At 47.4% G+C, this 26,906-nt stretch overlaps 1 protein-coding gene across 6 annotated transcripts in view; it reads right to left on the reverse strand.

Moving 5' to 3' along the window:
- Window positions 1-52: 52 nt before the first annotated feature.
- The window catches only part of ELAPOR1 (endosome-lysosome associated apoptosis and autophagy regulator 1), a 76,327-nt gene continuing 49,473 nt past the window's right edge, over window positions 53-26,906 (reverse strand). For 5 of the 6 annotated variants that reach the window (XM_090025274.1, XM_090025277.1, XM_090025278.1 and 2 more), the window contains exons 10-22: window positions 25,378-25,506; window positions 24,251-24,341; window positions 23,403-23,508; window positions 18,586-18,723; window positions 17,555-17,812; window positions 15,926-16,099; window positions 14,258-14,438; window positions 12,229-12,325; window positions 11,727-11,828; window positions 9,426-9,552; window positions 8,176-8,354; window positions 7,127-7,292; window positions 53-5,160 (exon numbers count right to left, since the gene is read on the reverse strand). In XM_090025274.1, coding sequence (XP_089881400.1) covers window positions 5,092-5,160; window positions 7,127-7,292; window positions 8,176-8,354; window positions 9,426-9,552; window positions 11,727-11,828; window positions 12,229-12,325; window positions 14,258-14,438; window positions 15,926-16,099; window positions 17,555-17,812; window positions 18,586-18,723; window positions 23,403-23,508; window positions 24,251-24,341; window positions 25,378-25,506 — 1,817 coding nt within the window. In that variant the 3' untranslated portion in view covers window positions 53-5,091. Of the gene's footprint in view, window positions 5,161-6,100; window positions 6,185-7,126; window positions 7,293-8,175; window positions 8,355-9,425; window positions 9,553-11,726; window positions 11,829-12,228; window positions 12,326-14,257; window positions 14,439-15,925; window positions 16,100-17,554; window positions 17,813-18,585; window positions 18,724-23,402; window positions 23,509-24,250; window positions 24,342-25,377; window positions 25,507-26,906 lie in introns of all 6 variants that reach the window. The other variant, XM_090025279.1, reaches the window with a different exon arrangement.

Genomic DNA, 26,906 nt, shown 5'->3' on the forward strand with positions numbered 1-26,906 from the left:
TCCTCCCCGGCCTCAAGCAAGGAGCCTCAACTGGAGTAGTCAGAAACGTACATGTTTTATTTCATCAAAATGGTACATGCATCTCCTGCCCCCAGCAGTCTAAAAAATTATTTTAAAACAGTGTAAAAAGGAAACCTGCCCCACATCTGTAATACAGAAAGGTAAACGCCTTTGTCTTGACAAAGCTGAAAAAAATGCAGTACAAGATCCTAATTTTATAAATATAATCCAGTCTCATCTGTAATGTACAGAGTTGCAAAAAATTCTTTGTCATTTATGTAAGAAATGTATCTTCTAATCCCTGAATAACAGCCTACGCCCCACCACTCAGCCATACCTTAAAAACCTCAAAGATAGCAAATATTTACAAGACTCAAAACAGTTTGCACATTGGTGACATATTACAAATATTACACAGTTTAATCCAAAAAAGGGTTCTATAACAATATTACCATGTACAAAATATTGCAAAACCAAAGTGCCCATGTCGATCACGTTATAAAAATAATAATAATAATAATAATAATGGTGCTGTTAAATAGAGAAAGCATCTGATTCTGATCTCTTTTGTGCTGATGTAAACCAGGAGTAACTCCACTGAAGTCAAGAGGGTCACACAGCTGTAAAGATGATGTGTGTGGTTCATTTCATAAAAATCCAGACCTGAATTTTTGGCCATTTCCCTTATCTGAAGGATCCAAGCTAGCTAGATATTCAAACAATAATGAGCAACTCAAGAGCTACTGGTAATGAGGATAAAGTACACAATGGCAATGCAGTTACCTCCTCCTAGACTATTCATGCATGGACCACTCTGTTCAAGATGCCCACCCTCAGCAACCCTGAACTCTAGTGTATGGGGAGAAGTCTCTCCGAGTAGTAAAATACATCTGAGTAACTCAGAATCAGCCTACCCCAAAGGTCTGCTAAAGCTCATCCCCTATCTGGATTTTTTTTTAAATCTATGGTTGCTGCAAACAGTAGGGGAGTTCACTAACCAGAGTTACCAAAAATCTTCTCAGCTTTTTTGGTTGTTACTTTACTGTACTTTGAGTCTTGTCAACTTCACTGTTTGTCTTGTCTAGTCAAATTGTATAGTCAAACCGAGCTACACACACATTTGTCTGCAAGACTCACGTGAGCAGCCCCATGAACTTCAATGGGAACACGTTTGCTTCAATATTTGCGCGGTGGAAAATTATACTAGCTTCTTCTCTTGTCCGTATAGGTCTTTACATAGCAAGGAGGATGGGGAAAAGCATTAGAAGAAAACCATATGAAAAATGTGATTGAAAAACCCCATAAAATAATTAGCAGGAAAATGGAGAAGCAGGGGTAATTGTGCATTACATTTTTCACTCTTGTTTTAAAACAAGGACTTAACATTTCAAATATGACAGTCCCCCTTTAAAACTCATGTTACTTAAGAAGTAGTCTATCCAGGGTTTGTTGGCCAGTAGAACTATACCAATTGAACTCAATGAACAAGACTGTATGTTCACAGAGGAAACATGCTGGTACAATTCCCCTATATAGACAAGCCCCTAATCATTGTACCATCCCATATAGGCTCAAATTTTTTATCAGTACAGGGTGAGAGAGGGTTCTGCTCATTTGTGTCTTGGTCTCTAGAAGTTGCGATCAAAGGATATTCTCAGCAGCTTCCAAACTGCAATTGCAGGAGATCCTAGGCTATGCTAATTTTTGTGGGTTTTTTGCTTTTAAAAGCAATTTATCCCCAACTCCCCTCTCTGCCCAAGTCCAATGGCAATTCAGGGGGCACCCTGTACTGTCTGCTATTTTTAATTTTTCTTCAACCAAGTGCACTTTTTCTGCAGTAGGCCATAGGGTGAAGAAGGAAGATGATAGCGCAATTAAAAAAGCAACGCTGTAACTATGGTAAAGGTTGGCAAGTTAAAACACATCTATGCCTGCCCAAAGTATAGCTGGCAATGGACCTCAGTCTAAGGGTAACTGGAAAATGGAGTGGCAGTGTTACATAGCTTTAAAGAAATATTGAGAAGACCGTCTGGTCTTCCTCCCATTCATGAAATTGGCTGAAGTGGTGATGCCTTTTTGAGAAAGGGTAGAGAGGAATCCAATAAGAACAACTGATGGCTCTAGAAAGCATGCATTTCTTGGGCAGGAATTCTTGCCTAGACTTATCTAATGTTTTGTAATGTATAGACCAGAGAAAGAGACCCTTTTCAAATTGTATGCATTAGTCATGCACATTTTGACTTTGCCTCTGATCTCACTCGCACGCGAGGAAGAATCAGGGAGCAACTTCGTGATAGTCGAGTTACATTGCGATGAAACGAAAGAGCAATGAGGATCTCTGTTTGCTCTCCTCTTCAGTTGCTTCAGGCTGTGACTATTCTGATTCAAAATGCAAATTCCCACTGTTGCTTGGGAAGGTTAAAATAAACTAACACAAACTCACGAAGGAAGTATCAACCCGAGCAATAAATGCATGTAGTCAATACATGTTTGTGGAATCCAAGGACACTTGACTGGGCTACCCATGGGCCACACGACTGAGTGTCTCTGATCAAAACCCACAGCCTCTTGCCTACGTGCACTGTTATAACAATGGGCAGGCAAACAGGGCCCTAGACTTGAGAGCTGTCTGGTGGGGGGTGAGGTGCCAAAACAAAGCTATGGGAGTGCCTCACCATCCCTGCTGGAGCTCTACATGCATCATGAGCTCACCAGCTGGTCAACATGGGATCTGGCTGGGGTCCCCAGTTTTGCACAGCTCTGAAGCCCCCCACCCCCAGCCCTGGAGGTTGGGGAGGGAAAGGGTGAACAGCAGCAGCGCTCACCCCTGGGGGTCTGAAGCTCTGTGAAAGCAAGGGCTCAAGGCAGAGACTGTGCTGAACAGCTGTTGAGATCAGCACTTGCAGCACATGTGGACCTCAGGCAGGAGCTGAGCTGACATGCTAGTGCGCTCCAATAGCTCTCTCCATATGCAGCACACAGCCATGGTTGGGTACAACTATGCCATTGCACTACCTTGGATCCATCTCTGGGTGGAGACTGCAATTAGAGTCCATTTCAGCGACAGCAATATAGAGAATCAAGAATGATAAACACTGTTAAAAAGTGAAATCACCTTCCAGATGCAGGTTTAACCCCTGTACTGCCCCACAGAGGCACTGACTGACTGCATTAATCCAGGAAAATTACAAGGATATTTAAGGATATTTAAGATATTCCCCCCCACCCCGCCTTAAATAAAGACTTCGTAGCTTGATTATCTGAGCATACCATGGCGTAGAAATGGTAGCATGTGCAGGCCTCTTCTATTCCTCTGGCTCCTGAGCACAAGTTATTAGAGAGAGTGGGTAATAATCCAAGCAGGGATAGTCATGCTGAATATTTCTCCTTTTTGTATGATGCCCTGGTCTACTGTGATGTCTGCAAACTCTCCCCTGCTAGCATAGATGCATCCCTCTGTATTTAATGTACAGTCTAGTCCCCACTACTTATAGCAGTCTGGGTGGGCTAACGGCTATATGCCTGCTAAATGAGGTGGACAGTAAAACTAAGTTAGTACTAGCAGCAAAACTAATCAGAACATCAATTCTGTAGCTGGTATTAGGGGAGACACTGACAAGAACAGCCGAGTCTGCCAAAATAGCCCCTCTTCCATGCTAAACAGGGCCTAGGTAGTGTCCTTATCATCGACCTCTACTGGGATGGAAAACAGCTAGTGAGATTTACCCAATATAAATAGCTGCTAATATTGCAATGGGTGTTTTAAGTGCTGCAGACTGTACTGTGCCAGTCCCAAACTTATCCCTTTAAATCTTTGTTTAGCCTGGCAGATAAGGAAGCAATATACTCAGCGCCCCTCATAAGCAACAACAGGAGGTGGGTTCGTAGCTCTCTGCCAAGCATTTGGACAACTGTTAAGTTGAACACTCACTAACAGAAAGCTGCTTTTGACGCATATTTGCAGAGATTTTTGCCACGTTGTAAAATATTCTGCATGTTTTCCTGTGGCAGCCTAAGGGATGTGGGTAATACCACAGGGAGGAAGACTGCCCAGTGATACCTTATCATTTTCACAGGTGTCATCGTCAGAAAAACCTAGAATGGATGAGTTTACAGCAAGACGGCTGAGACACATATGCCAATTCCATCCCTGGGAGAACATTATTAGTTTAATCTGGTTTCTGTCTCCACCTTGTAGCTCAGTCAGCAGCCCCTGTCATCACTGCAAAGTCCAGGTGATGAAACTGGTCAGTGCAGTAAGGGTGTTAGGAAGCTAGAGAGAACGGCATGGTCTATCTGTGTCCAGCAGTCCAGGTAAAGATTCCCCTTTGTACTCACACTGCACATGACACTGGGCTGAACCAGAGCCCTTCAGCCAAACACTGCCCAATCTGTGGGGGAGCTCGAGCCTTGCAGCACCGATCCATTTCTACTCAAAGCCATGATGAAAAGAGTGGGATGAGCTCCGGCATTAGGAAAGAAGAAAGAAAACTCTTCACAAACCCTAATTGCCCTGCCAAAGGTCCCAAGAGATCAGGTCCTTTTGTGCATGGACTCTGCCAATTAAGCAGAACATGCCTCTAGCACACTGGCATAGCTGCTGGAAGGATCTTGCAAAAGTCAAGCCTCTGTATTAATTCATCGGGTGCAGAGGCAGCCAGAAGGGATGCCCAGTAATCCCCAGATATGGGAGTGGATGCTACGGGATGGCCTGATACCTCAGAGAAGGGTAAGTGCAAAATATTATGAGTTCATGTGGACAGAATAATTTGACAAGAAACAAACCATGCAGCAGCACAGAGATTTGTAGTCAGCTGCCAGGAACTGGGAACACAGGAAACATGCAAATATGTATTTTAAAAACACCTGTATTTGGCTTCTTTTTTTTTTTTTTTTTTTTTTGGAGGGTATGTTCCGAGTCTGTTGTTTTTTTTTAAAAAGAAAGCAATAAGGAGCTCAAGTTAAAAGTGTATCCAATAAGGCCACATGATGAGTTTATCAGAGTGCAGGGATCCACCAAGGAGAAGCATCGAGTTATCTCACAGCCAAGGCATTGTGCAGGACCAGGAGGCCAGCTGGGTGTGCTCCACCTTAGAGGTCCATGTCTGTGTTGCCTGATGAAGTCTTGAGCGGAACGGAATCAAACCCATCTGATGTCCTCTGGAAACAGCAGTGGACAGTGACCGTCAGTACACTTAGTTCAGTGGATCTTACCTGTTCCCATACTTCCAGCCCCGCTAGCCAGGACCCACTCTCCCTTAGCAGTTAGTTGCATCACAGTAACAGACAGAAGAACGCAAATTGTGGACCAGGACCCTTTGGCTCTGGGTACCGTACAGACACAGAACAAAGCATGGCCCCTGCCCCCAGCAGCGAAGGAAATATTTGAATGTGATTTTTAGTCAGTTGCTTCCCATAGCAGGGTAGCTTTTTTTTTTTTTTTTTTGGGGGGGGGGGGGGGTCTTTTCTTTTTTTAGCTTCTTGGTCCTTTACCCACTGGATGAAGGGCAGAGTGGTTGTGACTTCTGGGTACTAGTTCAGGACACCTAGGTGGAGAACCCTGGTTAAAACAGAATTTCTCTCAGTCTGTATGTGCATAAACCATGAGGCTGTTTTATGATAAAGAGCCACAGGACAGACTTTCATTTCCGTTTCCCAGACCCAAAACAGCTCCAGCAGAGGGGTTCAATATCATCTCCATTTTAGGGATGGGGAAACTGAGGCACAGAGAAGGGAACTGACCGTAAGTCAGCTACAGGGCTGGGAGTAGACTGAAGGACCACTCAGCTCCTGGCTCTATAATCTTTTATTGTTTGCATTTTGGTAAGGTGTAAAGGCCTCAAGCAAAACTGGGCGCTCCTTATACTTGGGCATTTTTTGCACTCAGCCTTAGTGTTTAGTTTAAATAGGCAGAGGATGAGAGGGGAAAAAGGACTTGCTCAGGGCACACAGCCAGGTCAGACCCAAAGCCCTGATTATTGGACCCTGCTGCCTTCTAATCTTCTTCACAGTCCATCCACAGACAATGGGTTTGATCCTTAGAGCAGGGGCTGAGCAGACACCCCGTACCTTATGTCTTGTGTTATGTGTCTCTATCTACCTGAAAGCTCCCACCTCTTCTTATTTTATTGAGAGCAGCCCTATAGCCAAAGTCTTGCAAAGCCCGACTGTAGCTCTGCATAACCTAAGGGAAAATAAACATTAACATCTCTCAGCAGTTGCAGCACCAGTCCGAAAGGGGGGCAGCGGGGGCAGGTGGGGAACTGCAGCATCAAATGGGAATTCGGATACACGGGTCCCAGGCCAACCCAGGGTTAGAGGTTCTTGCTACACTGGTCTGTAGCACTTCATGGTGACTAACCAAAGGCAGTTCATGTCAGAGCAGTAAGAATTGCAATCATTCTGCCTGCTGTATGGCAGAGGCAGGTCTGAGGAGGCTTAGCACAACTGAAGAAGATAACCAGTGTTATTAGCCCTTCCAGCTCCCACTGCCATATTCTAGCCTGGCAAATTTGCTCAGGTATCGAGCTAATGTCAGGTGCGGTATGCAGGGAAACCTATGTCAGAGGGAGAGGATTCTGTGTGTAACATTATCCCCTACTGGAGAGATGGAAGAGAATTTTCTCAGCATCTTGGGGATGAAAAAAGACTCCAATTCTATTTTAAAAATTCAGCAGTAAGTAAGGCTGGAGCTAGGAAGATCTGGGGAAGACAAAACCCAGGTCTAGCCGAGTTTCAGGATATAGATCCCAGCAGAGCCACATGTCCAGAAGGAGTTTATATTAGCACTATAACCCTTCTGTACAAATGCCACAACAGCCCAAGGCCGTTCCCCCAGCTATGCTCGGGTCTGAAGTTCCAAAACCCTTTGTGTGGCTTCTCCTTCCCTCCTGCCCCACTTATTTGCCTTCGTTCTTTGTATTTCTGGCAAGCTGGTTTGAGCACTGAAGTACAGAGCTAAGTGACCTGCAGCCTTTGTCCTGCAACTCTATGGTCAAAACAGTGACATTTTCCACTCAACAGAAGAGTTAGAGCAAGTGGATCCAAACACTAGGTGCCTGATACAGGTAAGCAGCATTGGTTGTAGCCACCAACCGGCTGTTATGGGGAAAGAACAAACTCCTACCTTGGTAGTGAAGGACTTTATCTTGCCAAAGAGAGACTTCTTGCTTGTGAATATTAGATCATCTTCTGCATCTTCTCCCTCCATAATGGCACAACTGTCAGGAGCTGGCAGCTCGCTGTCCTTTGTGGTAGCATTCATCACGAGCTTGGAGTATTTATATTCCAACCTTCAGAGGAAGCAACAACAGCATTTGTGGAGTAAAGCCCTACAAGGCAGGTCCCAGCAAAGCTATGTATACAAAGGATCTCATGTGCATTATGAGCCTGATTTTCATTCAGTGGGAAATATACGGGGGCAAAATGTGGGGCTACAGACAAGACTTGGCACTCGTGCCATTATGGCAGGTCTGGCAGAGGTATGGCTTCTCTCTGGATGTGGCAGCACTGCCTGCCAGCTCTGGTTGCCCCTATGGCAAGGTTTCAAGGCAGCCTGGCTGGGATGTGCTGCATGTCTTCCCCACAGATCCATGCTATGGCAGGTAAGCAGCTGCATCAGCTATTTGGGAGCACTGGGAGGCAGCAGCAGAAGCCCAGAAGACTTGACGTAGGAGCAGAAGCAAATCAGGGCATGGGAAGTGAGTGAGTGACTGTGCAGACTTCAGTAGAGAAGCCGATTTCTTTAAAAGAGCAACTCTGGCAGGGATTTGTTTCTTGCTTAGTCTGCCTCTGCCAGAGACCCATATCCAGAGGGCTTTCTGTGGCAGGAGTGGTTACTACTCGTTATCAAGCCAAAACATCTGGCCATGTGGCCTCTCTGGCTACTTCAGTAAATCACTAATAACTACACAGCAAAGGTTACTTCTCCCAATCACTCCAGTGCTGGTAGCTATTCTGTCATCAAGGACTTATCTCCTGAAGTTGGGCCACCTTGTGCAAGGATCCCAGGAGCAATCCCAAACTAAACAACCTCAAAGGGAGCCAGGTGTGAGGGGTCTCCAAGAGAGAGAGGCAGGAGGTTGGTCGAAAGGGGCACAGAAGGGGGAGTCCATACTGATTCTACTTGTACTGCCTGTGGACACAGCAATGTAACAGAGGCTGGAAGCTACTCACTTTTGGTTTTTCTTCCAGAAGTAACAGGTCATGACAGTCAGCAGCACAGCAGCACAGGTCCCGGCTGAGATGCCAACTTTGAGCCAGAAATCCATGGTTTTGCAGATGCTGACTGTCTGTTCTGGGAGGAGACTGCCTCCTGTGCAAAGCTTTGGCTCCCGCCACACATACGTGGTTCTCTACAGAAGTAAAAGCAGCCAAGTCCTTCTGTTACTCGCACAGTATATCTTGACAGCCTATGGGCACAGCTGGGATTTGAAAGCAATGCTGTAGCACCAATACCCTATTTAAGGATGGTTCCTCCTCTAGGGGTTAGGCAGTGTAGCAATAACCCCATCTGTTCATCTAGCTCTTAGCTCCCTGGCAGTTCTACCTAGGCATTGTCCACTGCTTCCTCAGAGTCATCTGCAACTGTTTAAGAGCTCCACTAAGATGGTTTTTGGCAGAAGCCTTACTCGCCCTGAGGCCATGACTGGGCAATGTCTCTGCTTCCTAGGAATTTGGTGGGAATTTCACAAGGTATCATGGGACCCTGGTCTCTTCTGCAAACCCTCTAGGCCACAGGGGTGACAGGCAAAAATAAGGCAGCTGGATCCAAAGGCAGGCCACCACTTGTGACCCAGTCACTGCCACTGCAACTCCAAGCTGCCTGCCCCAGAACTCCCTGCTCTGTGCCAGCAGCTCTCCTACCCCCTACTGCCGCTGCTGCCACTGCTACCCCTACCCCTCACCCTGGTTCCTATCACCACTGACTGCAGCCAGAGACACATTCAGTGATGAGAGGACTGAGGACAGGGTGCACAAGGGAGGGCAGAGATGGCAGCAGACAGCACTGCAGAAAGACTATTCGGGGCGGAGGAACACTACTGCACCTTTCTCCCTAGCTGCAGAATTACTACCAATGTCCTGGCTCTGCCAGCTGGATGCAAAATTGCTTGACAGGCTGGATCTGGCCAGTGAGCCGTCGGTGGCCAACCATTCCTGCCATTCCAGGCTCCCAGAAGATCTCCCGGGATCTCCCAGAAGCTGCTGCTTTAGGGAACTGTGGAACAGCTACCCCAAGGATGTGTGACCATGACGCAAGTATGGATGCAAGGTACCTGAAACAGCACGGTGAGTATGGACACCTTGGCTTTGTTAAAGCTTATATTGGTGCTATCCCATCAGCTCAAATGAATAGCCACTCGCTTCCACATGCATTTTTAGGTCAAGGTCTTAGAGGACAAAGCTCCATGGCTTTGAGTGCCTACCTGAATCCCACCAACACAGGCACTAACGATGGCACGGTAATCGTAGGCTGAGCAGAGTGGGCAGGCTTCAGCAGTCTCCCACAGAAAATGGAAGGTACACCCATCACAGGTTCCATCAGGGCACTTCCTGTCAGGGGAAAGGAGGAGGATTACCCTTAGCACTCAGCCAGCACATCACACATAGATTAACTTACAGGAAAAGGCAGCCTGGTGGGTCTGTAGGCTAATTATGACACTGAAATCAGACAGTGCATCAGTAGAGCTTCAGCAAAATGAGAGGTGCTCTGCACTCCTGAATTAAAAAACCCGAACTTCTGGGCCTCGCTCACTCTGGCCACCCAAACTCAGTAGTTGCTTATGATAATGAACCTATTTCTGGGTGATGCAGGATCCCATATTATTCCCACAAGGGCAGGCTTGGAGAGGAACCGTGAGCTTGCCCTACCCCTCTTCATGCCTAGTAAGGGGAAGTGCATGATATTCAGCAACTGGGCTTACAACATTGCATTTATTTATCATGGAACAGAGCACACTACTGCAGATACGGATGACGCCAGAGGAGAAGGGAGAGAGATGGGGACAGTGGGTGGATGAGAACAGGATGGGACTCAACACTGACAAGTGCAAGGTGCTGCACCTGGGGAGGAAGAGCCAGCACCACACCTACAGGCTGGGGAACTCCCTTCTCATCAGGGCAGAGGCAGAAAAGGATCTTGGAGTCATCATTGATGCCAAAATGAACATGGGCCGGCAGTGTGGGAATGCGGTCAGGAAGGCCAACCGCACCTTGGCATGCATCCAGAGATGCATCTCGAGCAGGTCCAAGGAGGTGATCCTCCCCCTCTGTGTGGCACTGGTCAGGCCACAGCTGGAGTATTGTGTCCAGTTCTGGGTGCCGCACTTCAGGAGGGATGTGGACAACATGGAGAGGGTCCAGAGGAGGGCCACTCGCATGATCGGGGGGCAGCAGGGCAGGCCCTATAAGGAGAGGCTACGGGACCTGAACCTGTTCAGTCTCCAAAAGAGAAGGCTGAGGGGGGATCTTGTGGCCTGTTACAAACTAGTCAGAGGGGACCAGCAGACACTGGGGGAGTCCCTGTTCCCCGAGCACTGCCAGGAGTGACCAGGAATAACGGTCACAGGCTGGCAGAGCATAGTTTCAGACTGGATATCAGGAGGCGCTACTTCACGGTCAGGGCGGCTAGGGTCTGGAACCAACTTCCAAGAGAAGTGGTGCAGGCTCCTGCCCTGGGGGTCTTTAAGACGAGGCTGGATGAACACCTTGCCGGGGTCGTTTGACCCCAGTACTCTTTCCCGCCACGGCGGGGGGTCGGACTTGATGATCTGCTCAGGTCCCTTCCGACCCTACCTACTATGAAACTAGGATGAGACCTGAGATGGGTGGCAGCATGCGGCAAGCCTCCAGGGAAACCAGGGAGGTGCACAGGCCCCAGACTGCTTCTAGCAGAATCCCCAGCAGCTTTGTGAGGCCTTCAGGACAAGGGCCAGTGTCTGTACAAGCAAAAGCCAGCTGGCTTGTGTCAAGTCTCATCTTCATCCACACTCCCAGCTTAAAAAGCTCCTGTGGGTTGAGTGAAGCTGCAAAAGTCAGCTGCTGTGCAAAGCGAGACAAGGAACTGCTTCTCCCTCCTTTCTGAGGAAGCAGTTATCCTGATGCTGCATGCAGGGAAACCCCTCCAGGCCCTTTTACTTCCATTTATCCAGCCCAAACCATCCTGGGATCAAAGTGTCATTTTCCATCAGCAAGACCGTGTGACAGAGAAGGCTAAACCTGGCCTGAGACATGTTTATTCTATGGCCTGTTTGATGCTCTCAGCATGGAGAGAAAGGAAGTAACTATGGTCCACAGGATGCAATGCTCCTCCTTTAGCCAAGCTGTTCAACACCATCACCAAGGATGGCACATGTGGTTTCAGGTGGCCATTGGCCAAAATTTTAACCAGCTCAAAGTGGGCATACATGCAATATGGTGGTTAATACACTGGCTCCTGCTCCTGTGTATACTAAGGCTCCCGCTCCCATTTGTGGCATCAGTCCTGGTGACTTTCAGGAGGTCCATGCTCTCAGAATCAAGGCAACTTGCAATACGCTCCATCGCATGCCAGGAGGCCATGGCCCTCCATTAGCTGGCAAGGTGCCAGTACCACCCTGACATTGGCAACCTGAGGGCACTTGGCCTATCAAGAGGCCTGACGAGAACAACTGCATCTGGAGGGAGAGGCAGCCCTTCCAGCATCTGCTTTATCTGCCGCATTCAGAAAAAAGGATGATTATTCCTACCTTGGCATGGAGAGTGTTCCCGAGCCAGTCTTCAGAGGGTTGCAGCGCATGCGGATGGCAGTGGCCCTTCCAGAATTGCACGACTGAGTCACATCATTGGATCTGCCCATTAAAGGAAATAAACAGAGCCTTTGGTACCATCCTACTATCCAGCATGTCCCACCTGTACGTACCAACGCACCTGACTGGCGGAAAGCTCCTTGTCCTATGATTGTATCTGGTTCACAAGCTGCATAGGATGTGGAGGGGTCATCCTTGTTTCCCACCTTCCACCCTCCCTTTGGGTACTGTCAAAACCAGTGTGTGAATGTGACTGTGGTTCCCTTGCTCCTGGGACCAATGGTGGGTTGGGGAAGTTACTTTCTTACATGCTTCTTCAGGGCTCGGAAAAGCTCCAGACTGGGGAGCTGGAGAGACACTGTGGGCAATACTGAGTGCCATGTGTGGGATGTGTGTGCATCTCACTGCGCCTGACCTCCATCTAGCGTGGCTGCCCCATTACCTGTAGAAGAATATCACTTCAGGCACCCCAACATTCTCCGTAGGGAAGTAGTCAGGAGGGGAGGTGATGTGGTCCAGGGTCGTCTCAGTTGTCACTCCTGAAACGACATTCATCCCAATAAGAAAGCAGCACAGAGGGCAGCTACTGCTCTGCTCCCAAATGCACTTGGTTACAGGCTGTCCAGAAAGCAGCTCCCAACAACTCCAGAGAGGTGTAGTTGGCAAGCAGAAAGCTGCTATTTCACCTTGCCTCCTCTGTGCGCTCCCCTAAATTTGAACTTCTGCATGACCACCAGGAACAGATGCTGTGCAGTTTAACCTTTACCTATGGTTAAATTAAACCTTTGCAAGTGCAATTGGTAGCTCAGGGCTACAGTTTGCACCTAGTTAAGATTTCTAACGCTTCAGTTCTAGTAGAAATAGGCTCTAGCACCCTCTCCCATAACTGGGATGGCCCTGTAGGCTACTGGGAGTAGATTGCTAAGATGGTTTCTTGAGGCTACTGGAAATGAAAAATGTAACCAGCTGTTTAGTCACCGATGTCAGCAACTGACAATGATGCACACGGGGAGTTGGTTTATGGAACCTTGTTCACTCCATTCCAAGCCCTGGACCTCACTCTGATGGACAAAGAAGAGTTAATTATGGATCTAATCATTAGTGGTTGCTTAGACACCGATGACAGTCCATTTGCTTTGTGCAAATAGAAGAGGGCACTGACTAATACAGTGTTTACATGGACTTTTAAAAGGGAAAGCTCCCCAAAAGTTAAAGCAACTGTCACCATAACTATATGGGGTATGTTATTTAAGAGTGGGAAGTGCGAGTGAAAACGAGGAATTACTCAAAGATAATCATCCCAGCCTCCCAAAAAAGCCATGATCTCACAGAAATAACAAATTAGTTAGGCTGGACAAAAAAACCCATCCTGATTAAAAGGAAATGTAAAAAGAGGCAGTACCACTTCACATATCAATATCTAAATAATGGAAAAAAGAAAAAATAAATGACAATGAATATACAGAAGAAGTTAAAAGGGTAAACAACTCAAAAAACAAGTGAATGGAAGCAAAATATCCATAGTCGATAGGAATAAAGATATTTTAAACTTATTAGAAACAAAAAGGCCCTTAAGTCAGGCATTTCTCCATTTTTGGATACACATGATAAATTTATCAGCTGCCTTTTTATATTGCTGAAATAGCCAACAGCTATTTCTGTTCTGTATCTAGAACAAGCAGGAGGATTTCATAGATTTCATAGACATTAGGGCTGTCATCTCCCCCACTCTTACTAATGACACATGATAGGGTGTTCTTAGTGTATCTGGTTTTGTGACTGGCAGCTGTGTGCGAGTGCTTGAAGTAGAGATTTGGGGATTCCTTGAAATTTGTCTGCATTTGTAAACGCAGACAACTTGATTCAAGGGCCCATCCAGCCCTATGTTCCTGCTGAAGAAGTTTCCTTGCCTTCATAAAACAGTAAGGGAGCCCTTGCAAACTGGGTCTGTATGGTCCACACGTGCAGCCACTGTTCCAGCTGTTCAGAGGGAGTAGTGTCCACACCACCCTGTGGGCTGCAGCAGTAACCTACCCTGTGGGCCTCTATGTAGACTGATACAGCTATGGGCTGAAATGCCTAGCCCCTGCCTGGGAGGGGCTCTTTGCCCCCTCTGTCATGGTCATGCAGTAGTGTAGGACTGAACACTTCCCTGACTGCACGGCAAGAAGATATTCCTTGCCTTTATGCCCAAAATATGCACCCCACTACCACCACAAACAGAAGTGACCAGCATGAGGCAAAGGCTACAGTGACAAACAGGGTGCCAAGGGCTCTGTCCTCCCTTGCCTCGTACTGAGTGAAGTGACTGATCTATCTGCCAAGGGAGCTCAAGACTTTCCTGTTCCACACCAGCATAGCTCACACCCACTCTGCCCAGAAGCCAGTGGCTCAATGTACAGGCTAGCATAGGATCAGGCTTGTAAAAAGAAACACCCACCGCCCTGACCCTCATGTCCGGCAGCACTTACCAACAAAGCGGTCAGCCAGGCTCACAGGCTGGGAGGACACCACTGTTTTATAGCCCATGACGTCAGAGGGCACAACGATGGACTGGCAGGCATAGGAGGTGACAGATTTAGAAAACTCTACCTCCCCATCTGGGACCCGGATGTCGGTGACGTTGTCTGTGCAGGAAGCCATCTTCCTTCCCTTGGGTGGAGGAGCAGAGCATAGTGAGTGCCAGGACCAAGGCCATCAGTCTGCTTTGTGTAGGAAGGGATCAAGGGAATTCTAACACCCAAAAACAGCAGCGGGGGCTGGCCTGAGCAGTGCACAGAGCTCCAAGCAAGCTTCTCCACATACCATATTTTCTCACATATAAGACTCCCTAGAACATAACACACACCTTGTTTTTGAAAGGCAGAATTAATTAAAAAGATCTTTCCTTGTGGTAAGTAACTGAGTAGGAGCAGAGCCTGCTCATTGTTCCACTCCCTGAACAATGAGCAGATTTTACTTTCACTTTCGCCTGTAACCAGCAGAAACTGTTCTTACCACGTTTCTTGCATGAAATGTGCACTGAAGTTCCCAACAGCTGGGTTTGGGGAAAAGGTACCTGTTGTATGCATGAAAATATGGTAGCATTTGCAGTTTACAGATGTAACGTGCCCTTCAAAAATACAGGTTTCCCTCGCTTTCTGCTGTACATGCGTTCCTGGAAAATGGCACATAACTCAAATTTGCATAAAGGGAACCCACTTTGCAACATAACAAATAGGGATACGGTCTAAGACCTCAGCGGTACAGACCCCCAGACCCATTTCTACCACTTTCACAAGACAATTTTGGCACTCACCAACAGTAGACAGTACACACAAGCACCAGGCACTATCATAATGGGGATGGCAACTACAGAAACATGTGTTGCAGATGAGTGAGGAGCACCGATCCACACATGAAACTAGATTTCGGTGTGCATCACACCCACAATGCACTGCACAGAGCAGCTGACTACGGGCTTCCACCACACCAACCGGATAAGAGTGAATTTACCTCCCATATAACGAATTTTTGGTGTAAAAAGTGTCATCGCATACGAGCGAATTTGCACAGACAGAACCCACATAAAGCGAGAGAAACCTGTATCTGTTCTTCAGAATAAGTAAGGTGCTGTCTACAGAGCAAATGGTCTGTGCCAGGTGGCACTGGCTTCAAACACTTATGCTGCTTAGTGCAGTCTGCCCTCTTAACTGCAAGCAGCTTAGTGGTGTCTGGGCAGCACTTCAGGCAGACTAAGTAGCACTGCTAGGCTCAGGGCCAATTAACTCACCCCTGTGCTAATAATTAGCCCACTGGCACCACTGTGGACTCAGCTGCAGCTTAAGAGATAGCCTTCAGGAGCAGTGCAGTGTGCCTCAGGGTGGTACAATCGGGCACAGTAAGCTTACAATGCAGGCATGACCTGTAAGTGTCAAACGACATGTTTAAGTACAGCACCTGCAGATAGGAGCTTGCTTGTTAGCCAGCCCCTGCCAGTCATAACTGCTGACCTTGCTCATATTCCATTTTTGCTGGCAGTGCTAATAAGTCAAGCAGCCAGACTGAGTGCTAGCATTTAAGTCACACCTTTACCCTCTCAGACTGGGGAGGAATCAGCAGAAGAAAGAAAATCCTCAGTCTTGCAGGTATGCACTTACGTGGTTCCCACAAAGGCTGATGTTGAAGTGATGGAAATATTTCAGTCCCTTAGAAGTGAAGCTTGGCCCACTAGTGAAGGATGTGCTGTTGGCTAGGGTTGAGAAGTCATACTCCAGAGTCCTGCCATCCTTGGCCAATAAGAAGTGACAGTCATTATAGCACAGGGAGTGTATCTGAGGAAGAGGAACATTAAGCAGCCAGTTACCATGATCATGCTGGAGCATGATGAACAGCAGCATGGAGCATGTTGGGATACTGCGAGGACAAAAGAGCTCCTCCAGCGCTAACTGTTGTAGCACTAACATGTAACAGTTCAGACATTACACGTGGTACTACAAAATGTACCACTACAGCAGTTATTACCAAAGGGCATGGCGCAAGACCAGCAGAAATGTGCTGCGAAAAGTTGGCTAGATGGGGCCCAACCATGCCAGCCCCAGGAGGAGGGATCAGGCTCACAGACTGAATCTGGTCTACAGATTGACCTGGAACTACTCATCTAGCCCACTGGGCCAAAAGATTACATTTTATTTTCATCAATCCTTGCGTTTTGAGTGCGCATGCATATGCGTACGTGTACACACACACACACACACACACACACACACACACACACGCATATACTAAGAAGTCATCCTCTCTCACACCCTCCCCCCCCACCACACACACACTTTTTGGGCCTAAGAATGAAATGTGCTACCAATTTAAGTCCAAAAAAGAAGCTGAGGAAACACTGCACTACAGAGAAGTTCTCGTTTCATCCAAGTACCTTTCTTGAGTGCTTGCACCATTTTGTAGCATTACAGGCAGGGTGCAGGTCCGAGAGCCACATTTTGTAGTACTATAAGGCTGTATATAGCACTACAAATACTATGCTTAAATACAACCCAAGTTGCTGGATTTACAACAGTGCGATTCATAGCAAAATTTGACCAGGCATCTGTAGTAAGTGCAGGGCAATCTTAACAGGCACCAGCATTGCCTGAATGACAGCTGTAGGCCAGGTCTTGGAGAGACTTGACATGATGATAGTAGGCTGTGCAGACCCTCCTGTTAGATATTCTAGCAGCCAGAGAGAACCTCAAAGCTCATCTGTAGCCAGTAGCCTCAATACATATATTCAGAGAATATTCATTACAGGCCCAGGCTTGTTTTCTCTCTACTGCAAGAAACTCTCCCCTTAAATCACATGTGACAGATTGATTCTAGATGGAAGAAAGAGGGTTTTTTTTAAATTTATGATCACATTTAAAGAACAAATCAAAACCAAACCAAACAAGCAACGCTTGAGCAAAGCAGGAAAGAAAGAACTATCTTGGAACTATCTAGTTCCAAGACCCTACAATATAGCTGTTGAGGTCTGCAAAGTGTCGATCGCTGGCTGGTCCACTCATGTCTACTCTGGACAAAAAGTGGGATTTGCTGTCCATCACACGGAGTGCTAGGACCTGATCCCACAATCACAACCCTGAGGGTTGTGGAGGATCTTAAAGCCAGCAGATGAGAAGGGCAGATTAGCCACAGACCACGCTTCAGGATCAGGATCCTTCATCTTTGCAGGTGCATACAGCATCTAGCACTGCAGGCCCCATCACATTGCTACCGACTACTAGGAAGGGTAACGACACCTTATTGCTAACAGTGCCTGGGCCACAGGGGATGCAGGCCTGATGGCCGTAGGGCTGGTGAGCTTTCAGGTAAGTGTTTGGTGCGCAGGGGTGGCAGGCGCCGGATGTTCGGTCGATGTAGTTCCCAGGTGGGCAGGAGGTGCAGGAAGATCCTGATGACTCCAGGGCACAACGCCGGCAGTAGGAGGCCACACCATCCATAACATTAGTCACGTTGATTGAGTAGAGCTTGGCAATGTCGTTTGTGTACTTCCTCCCCTGGAACAAAGACATTCCCATCAACCCTGCATGGAAGTAGCATTTTTGCCAGAACTGGGGACTCAGGATCTTACTGAGATTAGCCTGGATAATTTAGGATAAAAATAAGAATCAAGCCCATTACAGTAGGACAGAGCTTTTCTACCATCTGCCATGAGTACTTCTAACTTCCCCACCCAGACAACTGGAATATTTGAGTCCTTACACTTTTCTCCACTATCATTGCCCACACCTGGGCATCAGGTAAGTACCGTTATCCCCATAGGAGAGATGGGAAACAGAAGCCTAAGGAGGTTAAGTGATCTGAGCAAGCTCACACATGAAGCTTGTGACAAAGCATGGACTTGAACATGGATTTCTAGATTCATGTTAGTGCCCTAAATCACTGGGGCACTGACTGAATTGTTTCTTAAATGGGAAGCAGTTATGGCTTGCTTGGGAGCAGCCCTGGAGGTCAAATAGCCTGGCAGGCCAATTAGCCTGTCCCCAAGCTAACTAGCCTGCTCACAGATGTATCTACACTGCTTCTGGTTTTGGAGGCAATGCACTGTTCTTGAGGGCACTGTTGCCAGGAGCAGTAAGTATTCATATAGATTTAGCCTGAGTCATCTTTCCTCTATGCTGATGATCCCAGTTCTATTAAAGGGCATGGCATGTATTTGAAAGGTTCTGGAAGCTACATCTTGCAGGACTGGTGAAGGAAAGGAGGATGCAATCAACTCTTAATGGGTCATGTCCTATGAAGACCTGGGACTATGACACCACCCTCTTACTGCCTCATGATATGGTGTCCGTTGGAAGGCCCAAGTGAAGCTCATCGTGGCGTTCTTTTCAACGATGTACGTGTAGGATTGTTTCCCCTTGGAGCCGGTCCAGGTCTCTACTGGTGTGTTGGTCTTCGAATTCACACCCTGCCATGGATGAGAGAATAGAAAAGTGGCTCACTAACAGATGCCATTGTACACCAATGAGTTTTACTACAGCTGGTCAAATAGCTAAGAAGAAAGGCAAGCCAAAACAACACATATCCCACGGCCTGCCCTGAAGGGGCAAATATCTTCATGAATACAGAAGAGGTGTCTCTGCTTATATTTATGGTGAAAATTTCCCCAAATACATCAAAGCCCCATTTTCAGAAGCCATGTAGTAGTGCCTACACTTTAGGGAACGGGGGTTGAACTCACCCTCCTCACAGGCTGGATCTGGACTGCAGAGCTCTTTGTGGGCTGGATCCAGGTGCAGCAGTGGCATGGTGAGTGGCAGTGGCACAGGGTTAATGCAGCTGTCACTCACCTCCTACCTCTGACATCACCAAGCGGCCTCTGGACCCCATATTTTTGTGGCAAGCCCCACCCCTGCTTGCTGCATGCCTCCCCTTCCCCATCCCCCTCAAATTCCTGGCCCTTCTAGGAACCCTGAAGGCCAGATAACATGGCCCCATGGGCTAAATCCAGCCTGCAGGTCATATATTGACATCCCTGCTGTCGAGCAGAAGCCATTGGGTGCTTTTACCAAATATCTGTTATATGCAGACACCTGCTTTTGCATCCACTCAAGACCCTTGCAAATTCCACTGCCTGTGGCTACAGACAAGATATGCATTTGTAATGACACAAAGTGCCTCAGCACTCTGTGGCACTACAAAACTGTAGTGCCATGGAGTCATACAGATACTCCAGCCCCCTGGCTGAACAGCTACAAACTCATCTCAACATCTTGCTTTCCAGCCAGGGGAAAATATGGAACTGCTCCTTAAGTTCTCCCACTGCCGGGGGGCTTGATCACTGACAGCCCGCTCTCCCTTCTGTGCAGACCACAAGGCAGGCCAGGAAGAGTTAAAGGCCTGGAAGCCCCGAGTTCTGTAAAGGGCAACAGAGAGCATCAGAACATGCGGCTCTGTTCAAGAACATCACGAGATGGATCGAACTGGCACAAACTGCAATAGTAGACAGAAGCACATAGGACTGTTTTGGGACCAAACCTGAAACAATAGATGTGTAGGGGATGCTGTACTTGAATCAGTTCATTAATCAGTATATTGAAAGGTCAGTGGCACCACATATGACTGATCAGAAGGAAGACATATAGGACAATGCAGTGAAACTGGGGACAACAGAGGTAAAGGCTAATTATAAAGATCACTAGTCAACAAGCAGCAATATGCAATCACGTCTTCCCAATGTAAGCGCTTCTAATGTATAAAATGTGTAGAACAGAAATGTGCTTGGATAAGTGTTTAACCCTGCACTATCCCTACTGCCGGCCTGTCTGATCACTGGGCTGATAGTATGAATAAAGGCTACACTAAATCAATACTCAGTGGCCACGTCTACATGAGATGCTGACTGAACGGTTCCTACTGCGCTGTCATTTAGTACTTGCATAACCAAGTACTAAATGCCTGCAGTAACCAGCATTACTGTGCAGTAGTATCCCCGCACGGGTGCCTGGTGACATATACCGTGCAGTAGTGTTGCACCACGGTTCACACCCAGAGACGCTACTGCACAGCAGTAACAAGCTCCTGCACAGTAAGCATCTCGCCACTGAATAGCTGTGTTGCATGCTTCTTTGAACCATGTTGCAGTAAGACTTAACAGGTCTTTGGGGGTAACACCACCCTGCTGGGAAAGGGGGCAGGTTGTCAGTGATCAACTGGCAGATGCTGAAAAGCAGCACCTGTCAAAGACAGCATCCTCTACCCCTGCTGCCTGTGGAGGGGGCAAGAATGAGAAGAACCCCTGGTAGTGCCCCTTCTCCTGTGGAAGCAGCGGTTCTAGCTCTGGCAGCAGTGGCAGGAACTTACGGCCCATCTACCAGGGAGTCCCAACTGGGTGGGCTGCCAGTCTCTCTCCCCTGTCCCTTTCCTCCTGGAAGGGAGAGGGAAAGTGAGGATTATGGGATGCTGGGGGGCTGAGGGACATTCTGTTGCACTCCATGCAACTAAAAGATGTTACATGTGGCAGTACAAAACAGTTCCTCTTTAAAAGAGAAACATTTGTGGGATGGATCTAGCATTTTTGTAGCGCTACCATTAAATATATGTTTCTTGTGATCCAAATGTCCATACCCTCAGCCATAGAATCAGAGCTGGAAGGGGCTGGAGGGTCACCTGGTCCAACCCCCTGCACAAATGTAGGAATGCTACTACTAAACCATACCTCTCTGGTGACTACTCAACCTCTGCTTGAAAACCTCCAGTGAAGGAGATCCCACTTAATGTTCTAACCGTACAGAAGTTTTTTCTGGTATCTAATCTAAATCTACTTTGCTGAAATTTAAAGCCATTGCTTTAGGTGCCCGTGCACATGCTGTGCAGCTGCTCCAACGCACTTTAATCACAGTGTATCGGAGCAGACTCAATAAATTGAGTCTTGCTGAAGCATGCTAATCAGCATGCTCCAGCCAGCCTCCGCATCTCTTGTATCAGCATCCCCACGCTTCAAAATGGCGGTGGGGGCGCTTTAACTAAAGCTTGTTCAATGAGCTTTAAGAAAGCACTCCCACAGCCATTTTGAAGTGCAGGGATGCTGATACACGAGGCGCTGCGGGCACTTTAATTAGAGCAGCTCTTGAAGCCGCTCTAATTAAAGCCCCGCCTCCACCACATGTAAAAATGCCTGTTATGTTTTGCCCTCTGCGGGAAGGTAGAACAGCTCTTCCTCCTCTTCTTTATGGGTCTTTCAAACATTTGAAGACTGCTATCATGTCTGCCCCCTTAACCGCCTTTTCTCCCAAGTTAAACATGGACCCTCTCCCAATTTCTCCACACCCTTCTTAAAACGTGGAGCTCAGAACTGCAAGCAATACTCTAGATACGACCTACCCCACGCCGAGCAGAGTAGTACTATCACTTCCTGTGCCTTACACCTGAAGTGGTGATGCAGCCCAAAGTTGCATTTGGGGGGGTTTTTGCAGCTACATCACATTGCTGACTCATGTTGTGTCTGTGACCCACCAAACTCCAAGATCCTTCTCAGCAATGCTGCCACAAGGTCCGTTATCTCCCACTGTTTATTTGTACATTCTTCCCTATGTGTAGCAGGGAAGAACTTCACTCTGTGTCGAATTTTATTACTTTGTCTCTATCCTGGCTTTCCCATCTATCAAGATTGATGCACTCTTAATTCTATCCCTATCCCCCAAAGCTTTTGCAATCTTTCCCAGTTTGCTGTCTTCTGCAGACTTCATCAGAAAGCTTTCTATTCCAACATTCAAATTATTAACACGCCGGCTAATTAGCAGTGGACCTTGTGGAATCCCATTTGAAACCTCCTGCCACTCACAATTACCATTTGCTTGCAGTTATTGAGTTACTTAGGTGCCTGCCTCATAGCAGTCTTATCTAGCCTACATTTCTCTAGTTTACTTATGAGAACATTTTGAAAGACTTTATCAAAAGCCTAACTAAAGTCTAGTACACTCTGTCCACTGCGCTCCCTTCACTCACCCAACTAGTTACTTTGCCAAAGAAGCAGATCAAGTTGGTTTGGCACGATTTGTTCTTAGCAATTCCATGCTGGCTGCTACCTTTCCTCCTCCAGGTGTTTACCAAATGTCTTTTATAATCTGCTCCTGTAACTTGCTATATATTGAAGTCAGGCTAACTGCTCTATAATTTCATTGGCCCTCTTTGCCTTTCCATAAGTGGGGCACCGTTGGCCCTTTTCCTGACCTCTGAAATCTCACCTGTCTCCCAAGACTTTGTACATAATATTGCCAAGGGTTCCATGATGCCTTCTGCCAACTCCTTCAGCACCTGGGCTGACTTTCACCAGGGCCTGCTGACTAAAATCCAATCAAACTACTCAAAAGTTCTCCAATGCTCATTTTAGTTACCATGAGCCTCAGTCTTTCCCAGTCTAGCCCATATTATTTTTGCTAGCCGTCTGGTTACTTTTTTGCCAGCCTCAAAACAAGTGGGCATCCATTACATCGTGACTTTCCCTTCTCACCAGACTTTTAATTTTAAAAAGGGGGTCATGCCCAGTGTAATCTGCAGACCAACGGTGGGCCATGTAGCATCCATGGATCAGACTGGGAACTCCAGTTTCAGGTGCCTCATCCCTTGTCATTTAACTCTATTCATCCCCCCCAGTTTGTACCAGTTCTGTCATGGTATAGAAGAAGAAAAACAGCAAATGTGCTGCATGGGAGGGAAGAGCAAACACAGCAAGATAAGATGGATGAGGTACTTGGTTGACGGCAGCAAGCAAGTGGAGGACACGACAGCCACAGGCTCACGCGGCACACTGGAACCCAGCGCAGGGTGCGCTGCAGTAGCCAGGAGGGAGGCACAAGGCTCATCGAGTGGTACTGTCTGGGTGAGTGGCAACTGGGCAGGCTTTTCCTGCAACTCCACATCCCCAGGCTGCAGAAGTAAGCCCAGTTTGGAGCCCTTGGCCTCTAAGCCACCTACAGATTACACTAGCATTTGGTCTTTGCTCCTCCTGCAAAGAAATCAAACCAGCAACCCAGTGAAAGCTCCATGTCTGCAGAGGGTGGGGGGAAAGCCCTTCAAACAGAATGAGGAAATGGCATTGACTTATCATGAAAGGGAACCATGGCAGGAAGAGCCATGTTAACCTACCACCATGAAGTACAGCTCGCAGCTTACAGTGCAGACAGTCTCAAAGACAAAGGTAATTCTTGCCACCTCTTTGTTTTCAGCATCCTCCATCACTGACTGTGGGGGGCTGTAAATAAAAAGGCATATATCGAGGTCATAGCTCTATTGCCTAAGACAGGGGTGACCAACCTGCAGCATGCATACCTGAGTGGCAGGGGTCACTTCTGTGCATGGCACGTGGCAGACCAGGGAGAGTGCAGGGAATACAGCAGCAGAAAGGGCGGAAAGCAGAGCAACAGATTGGGCAAGGAGCACAGGGTAGGGGACAGAAAGCAGAGCAGCAGATCAGGCAAGTGGAGTGGATTGGAGTGGCACTTGAGGAGGGTGTGAGGCTAATTCATAGCATGCGTAGAAAAAGGTTGGCCCCCACTAGCCAAAGACATCAGGAAGTTCCTGGAGAGAGACTGACTTCATGTGCAGGGATTGCTGAATTTAGGAGTTCTTGTTCGAATGACTGCCTGGGAGCCATCGCAGGTTCGTGGGCCAGGCTGGTGTCCCCTGGATACCAATAAAATCAGTAACCTTCACTCCAAATTTAAGCCCCTACATGTGGCATCAGAATCTGGTCCTCTGTGTTCATGGGACAGACAGTGACTGCAGGTGCCTCACCTCCTGCGCTGGAACGTCACTGAGCTGCCAAACGAAGCAGCTTGTGCAATGATGTTTATTCAGGTGTATTTTCCTACAGGGGTCACGATAACCTAACAGCTAAACATATCAATCACACTGAATAGATGTCCTCCCACCTTCTGGGGTAGGCTTCACATGAGCCGGAGTCGGCCTCGGCTTGGCACCACCTTGCCCCTCACCTGAATCCTGGAATGATCAGCGTCAGGATCATGAAGTCGTTATCAGAGGCTCCTGCTGCTGTGTAGATATAGTCGCTGGCCACCTCCCACCCTGTAACAGCACACACGGGAATTAGATACAATGCAGCTCAGAAAGACTTGTCTTACAACAACTTCCAATTGCTACCCGAAGCGAGCCAGAAATGCACACGGCATTTTACTAAGCAGAACACAGCCGAGGGCCTCATGCCCCCGAGTTTGTCTCTGGAGTCATCATTTACACTTGTCTTCACTGGAGAAAAAAAAACTGCTACTTGTGTAAGTGCTGGAAGTATTCTGATCTGACACCTGCTTTGCACCTTTGTTCCCCAGAGGCTTTTAGCTGGTAGGGGCAGGACTGAGTACTGCTTGAGGGTCAGCTTGTTGTCTTCTATTAGCTGATGGCCGTGCATGGACTTGTCTACATTACAGGGCTGCTGCTACCCCAGCTTTGTTGGCACCGCTACAGCAGCATAGCTAATGGAAATACAGCATATGGTACCAGAAGGGTTTTTTTGGCTGGCTTCGAGATGCCATGACAGAATTTCTACTGGTAGAAGCTCCTGTCTGTTGGCAGAGCTGTGTCCATGGTAGAGGTTTTGGTGGCAGGGCTATGTTGACTGTGGGGGGTGAGTTTTCCACTTCCCGAGCTGACACTGCTCTGCTGACAAAACTCTGTGTAGACCAAGCCCAGCTCAGCTACATCTAGAAGTTATACTAATGTAACTATACTGCTGGAGTTAGAGCAGTGTACAACCTGTCTAATGTGGACACTGCCATGCCAGGGCAAAAGGGGCTTACACTGAAACAGCTATTTTTGTATCGGAAAGAGAACAAGATTTTGTTCTTTTTTGTGGGCACGGTTATACCCACACTAGACTTGTGTGGGCAGCACTGTCTGGTGAGTTTTTCTCCCATCCATTAACTGTGATACTTTAGCAATTAGAGAAATCTGCATGCAAGGCATGCTTCAAGCAACACCTGGGGCAATTTTGACTGCTGAGAGATAGAGGGACTCTTCTATTTGCTGAAGTATTTTATGAATGAGATGGGGAATACTTTCAACCCCCTTGTGGAGAGGGCAGAGTTACAGGCTCCTTGGCATATACCTGCCATCCCTTTATACTCAAAGTTGATGCCGCTGAGCACAGTTGTCTCCATATTAGCTGGCAGCGTGTTCCACCATTTATATTCCAACCCCAACGCAGGCTCAGTTCCAGCAGGGCAGCTAATGCAGCCTAGGGATAAAAGAAAACAGCAGTGGTACTGTAGGTCTGTGTTAGACGGATACTGGGTAACAACAAGCAGAGGAACTGCCCTGCACTTTGCCTAATACACCCTACAGAATAGGAACACAATTCCCTTGCAGCTTTCTTCCACTCTGTGGGGTATGACCACCTTTCAGTGCTAATTATCCTCTCCCAGCTCTGATCCCATGATGCCCCCATCAATGGGCATGTGTATACAGAATGAGCCAAGAAAGAGAATGTGAAAGCGAAAGTATCTCAGACAGACCAAGGACTTTCCCATACCATCACCAATGGGCCCTAGGGAGGATGGGACTGAACATGCCCCACCAGTTCAAGCCTGCAAATGTACTCCTGAGTCAGAAGTTGCCCATGAAGCCATTCTGGATTCAAATTAAGTACCTGCTTTCTGGCCAGCTAGAGACTGAGGGCTTCAAAGTGGGCATTAGGCACCAGAACAGAACTGCTCCATGGATAAACTTCAGGCTCTGGAGGATGTTGTTAGACTTGGTTATGTCCCATCCTTCCCAGGATCCACCACTGTCCTACTGTATTTATTCAAATACAGGACCATTTACCTCAGCTGGTTAGACTAGAGCATGGGGCTAACAACACTAAGGTGGCAGCTTTGACCCCAGTTGGACTAGATAATCTCTTCAAGCCCCTTTCAGCATTACTTCATTATGAAAGCCAAGAGTAAGTTTTTTTTCTTCCAGTTGCCCTGGGGGAAAAATCCCCTCATTTTATAATTGCATACAAGGAAATCTCATTAAATATACTATCATTAAACTGATGCCAAAAATAGCATTTGCTCAGCAATAGAAACCAACTATGAAGTTGATTAAATGCAGCCAATACTGAGCATGACTATAAAACACATAGCCCACATTGAACAAACATGCTGATACAAGCTTATCACAAGAACAGATTAGCGTAACACATCTGAATGGGACATATGGTTGTGCTCATTAAGTGCAGTCCCTCTCACTGCCAACTCTTTTTCAAGTCATGGTGAGCCACAGCATTGCATACAATTCACCCAGAATCCCTCTGTTGGCCCTTCTCTCAGCCAAGTACACATTATTAGTGTGGCCCCACACTTCGTGAGGTGAAGCGGAACCTGCACCTCATTTGCATATAATTTTTGGAGCATCCCAGGTCTTGTGACAAGAACACCCAGGTCCAATCATGAGTGGGGGCTAACTAGCATATGGATCCTTTGTGGGAGTATCTGGACTATACAAACATACTGAGCAGTGCTGAGCTGTGCGGTCACCATGGCTTGAAATACTGTTGCCTCTGGTGGGGCCTAGCCCAATGAACAATGTGGTAAGTAATAAGCTTTTGGACAAATATCATACATGGTTTGTACTATTAAAAAAATGGCTGCC

This window comes from Crocodylus siamensis, chromosome 13, assembly GCF_052110815.1.
Source record: "Crocodylus siamensis isolate JL-2025a chromosome 13, ASM5211081v1, whole genome shotgun sequence".
Taxonomy (NCBI): Eukaryota; Metazoa; Chordata; order Crocodylia; family Crocodylidae; genus Crocodylus; species Crocodylus siamensis.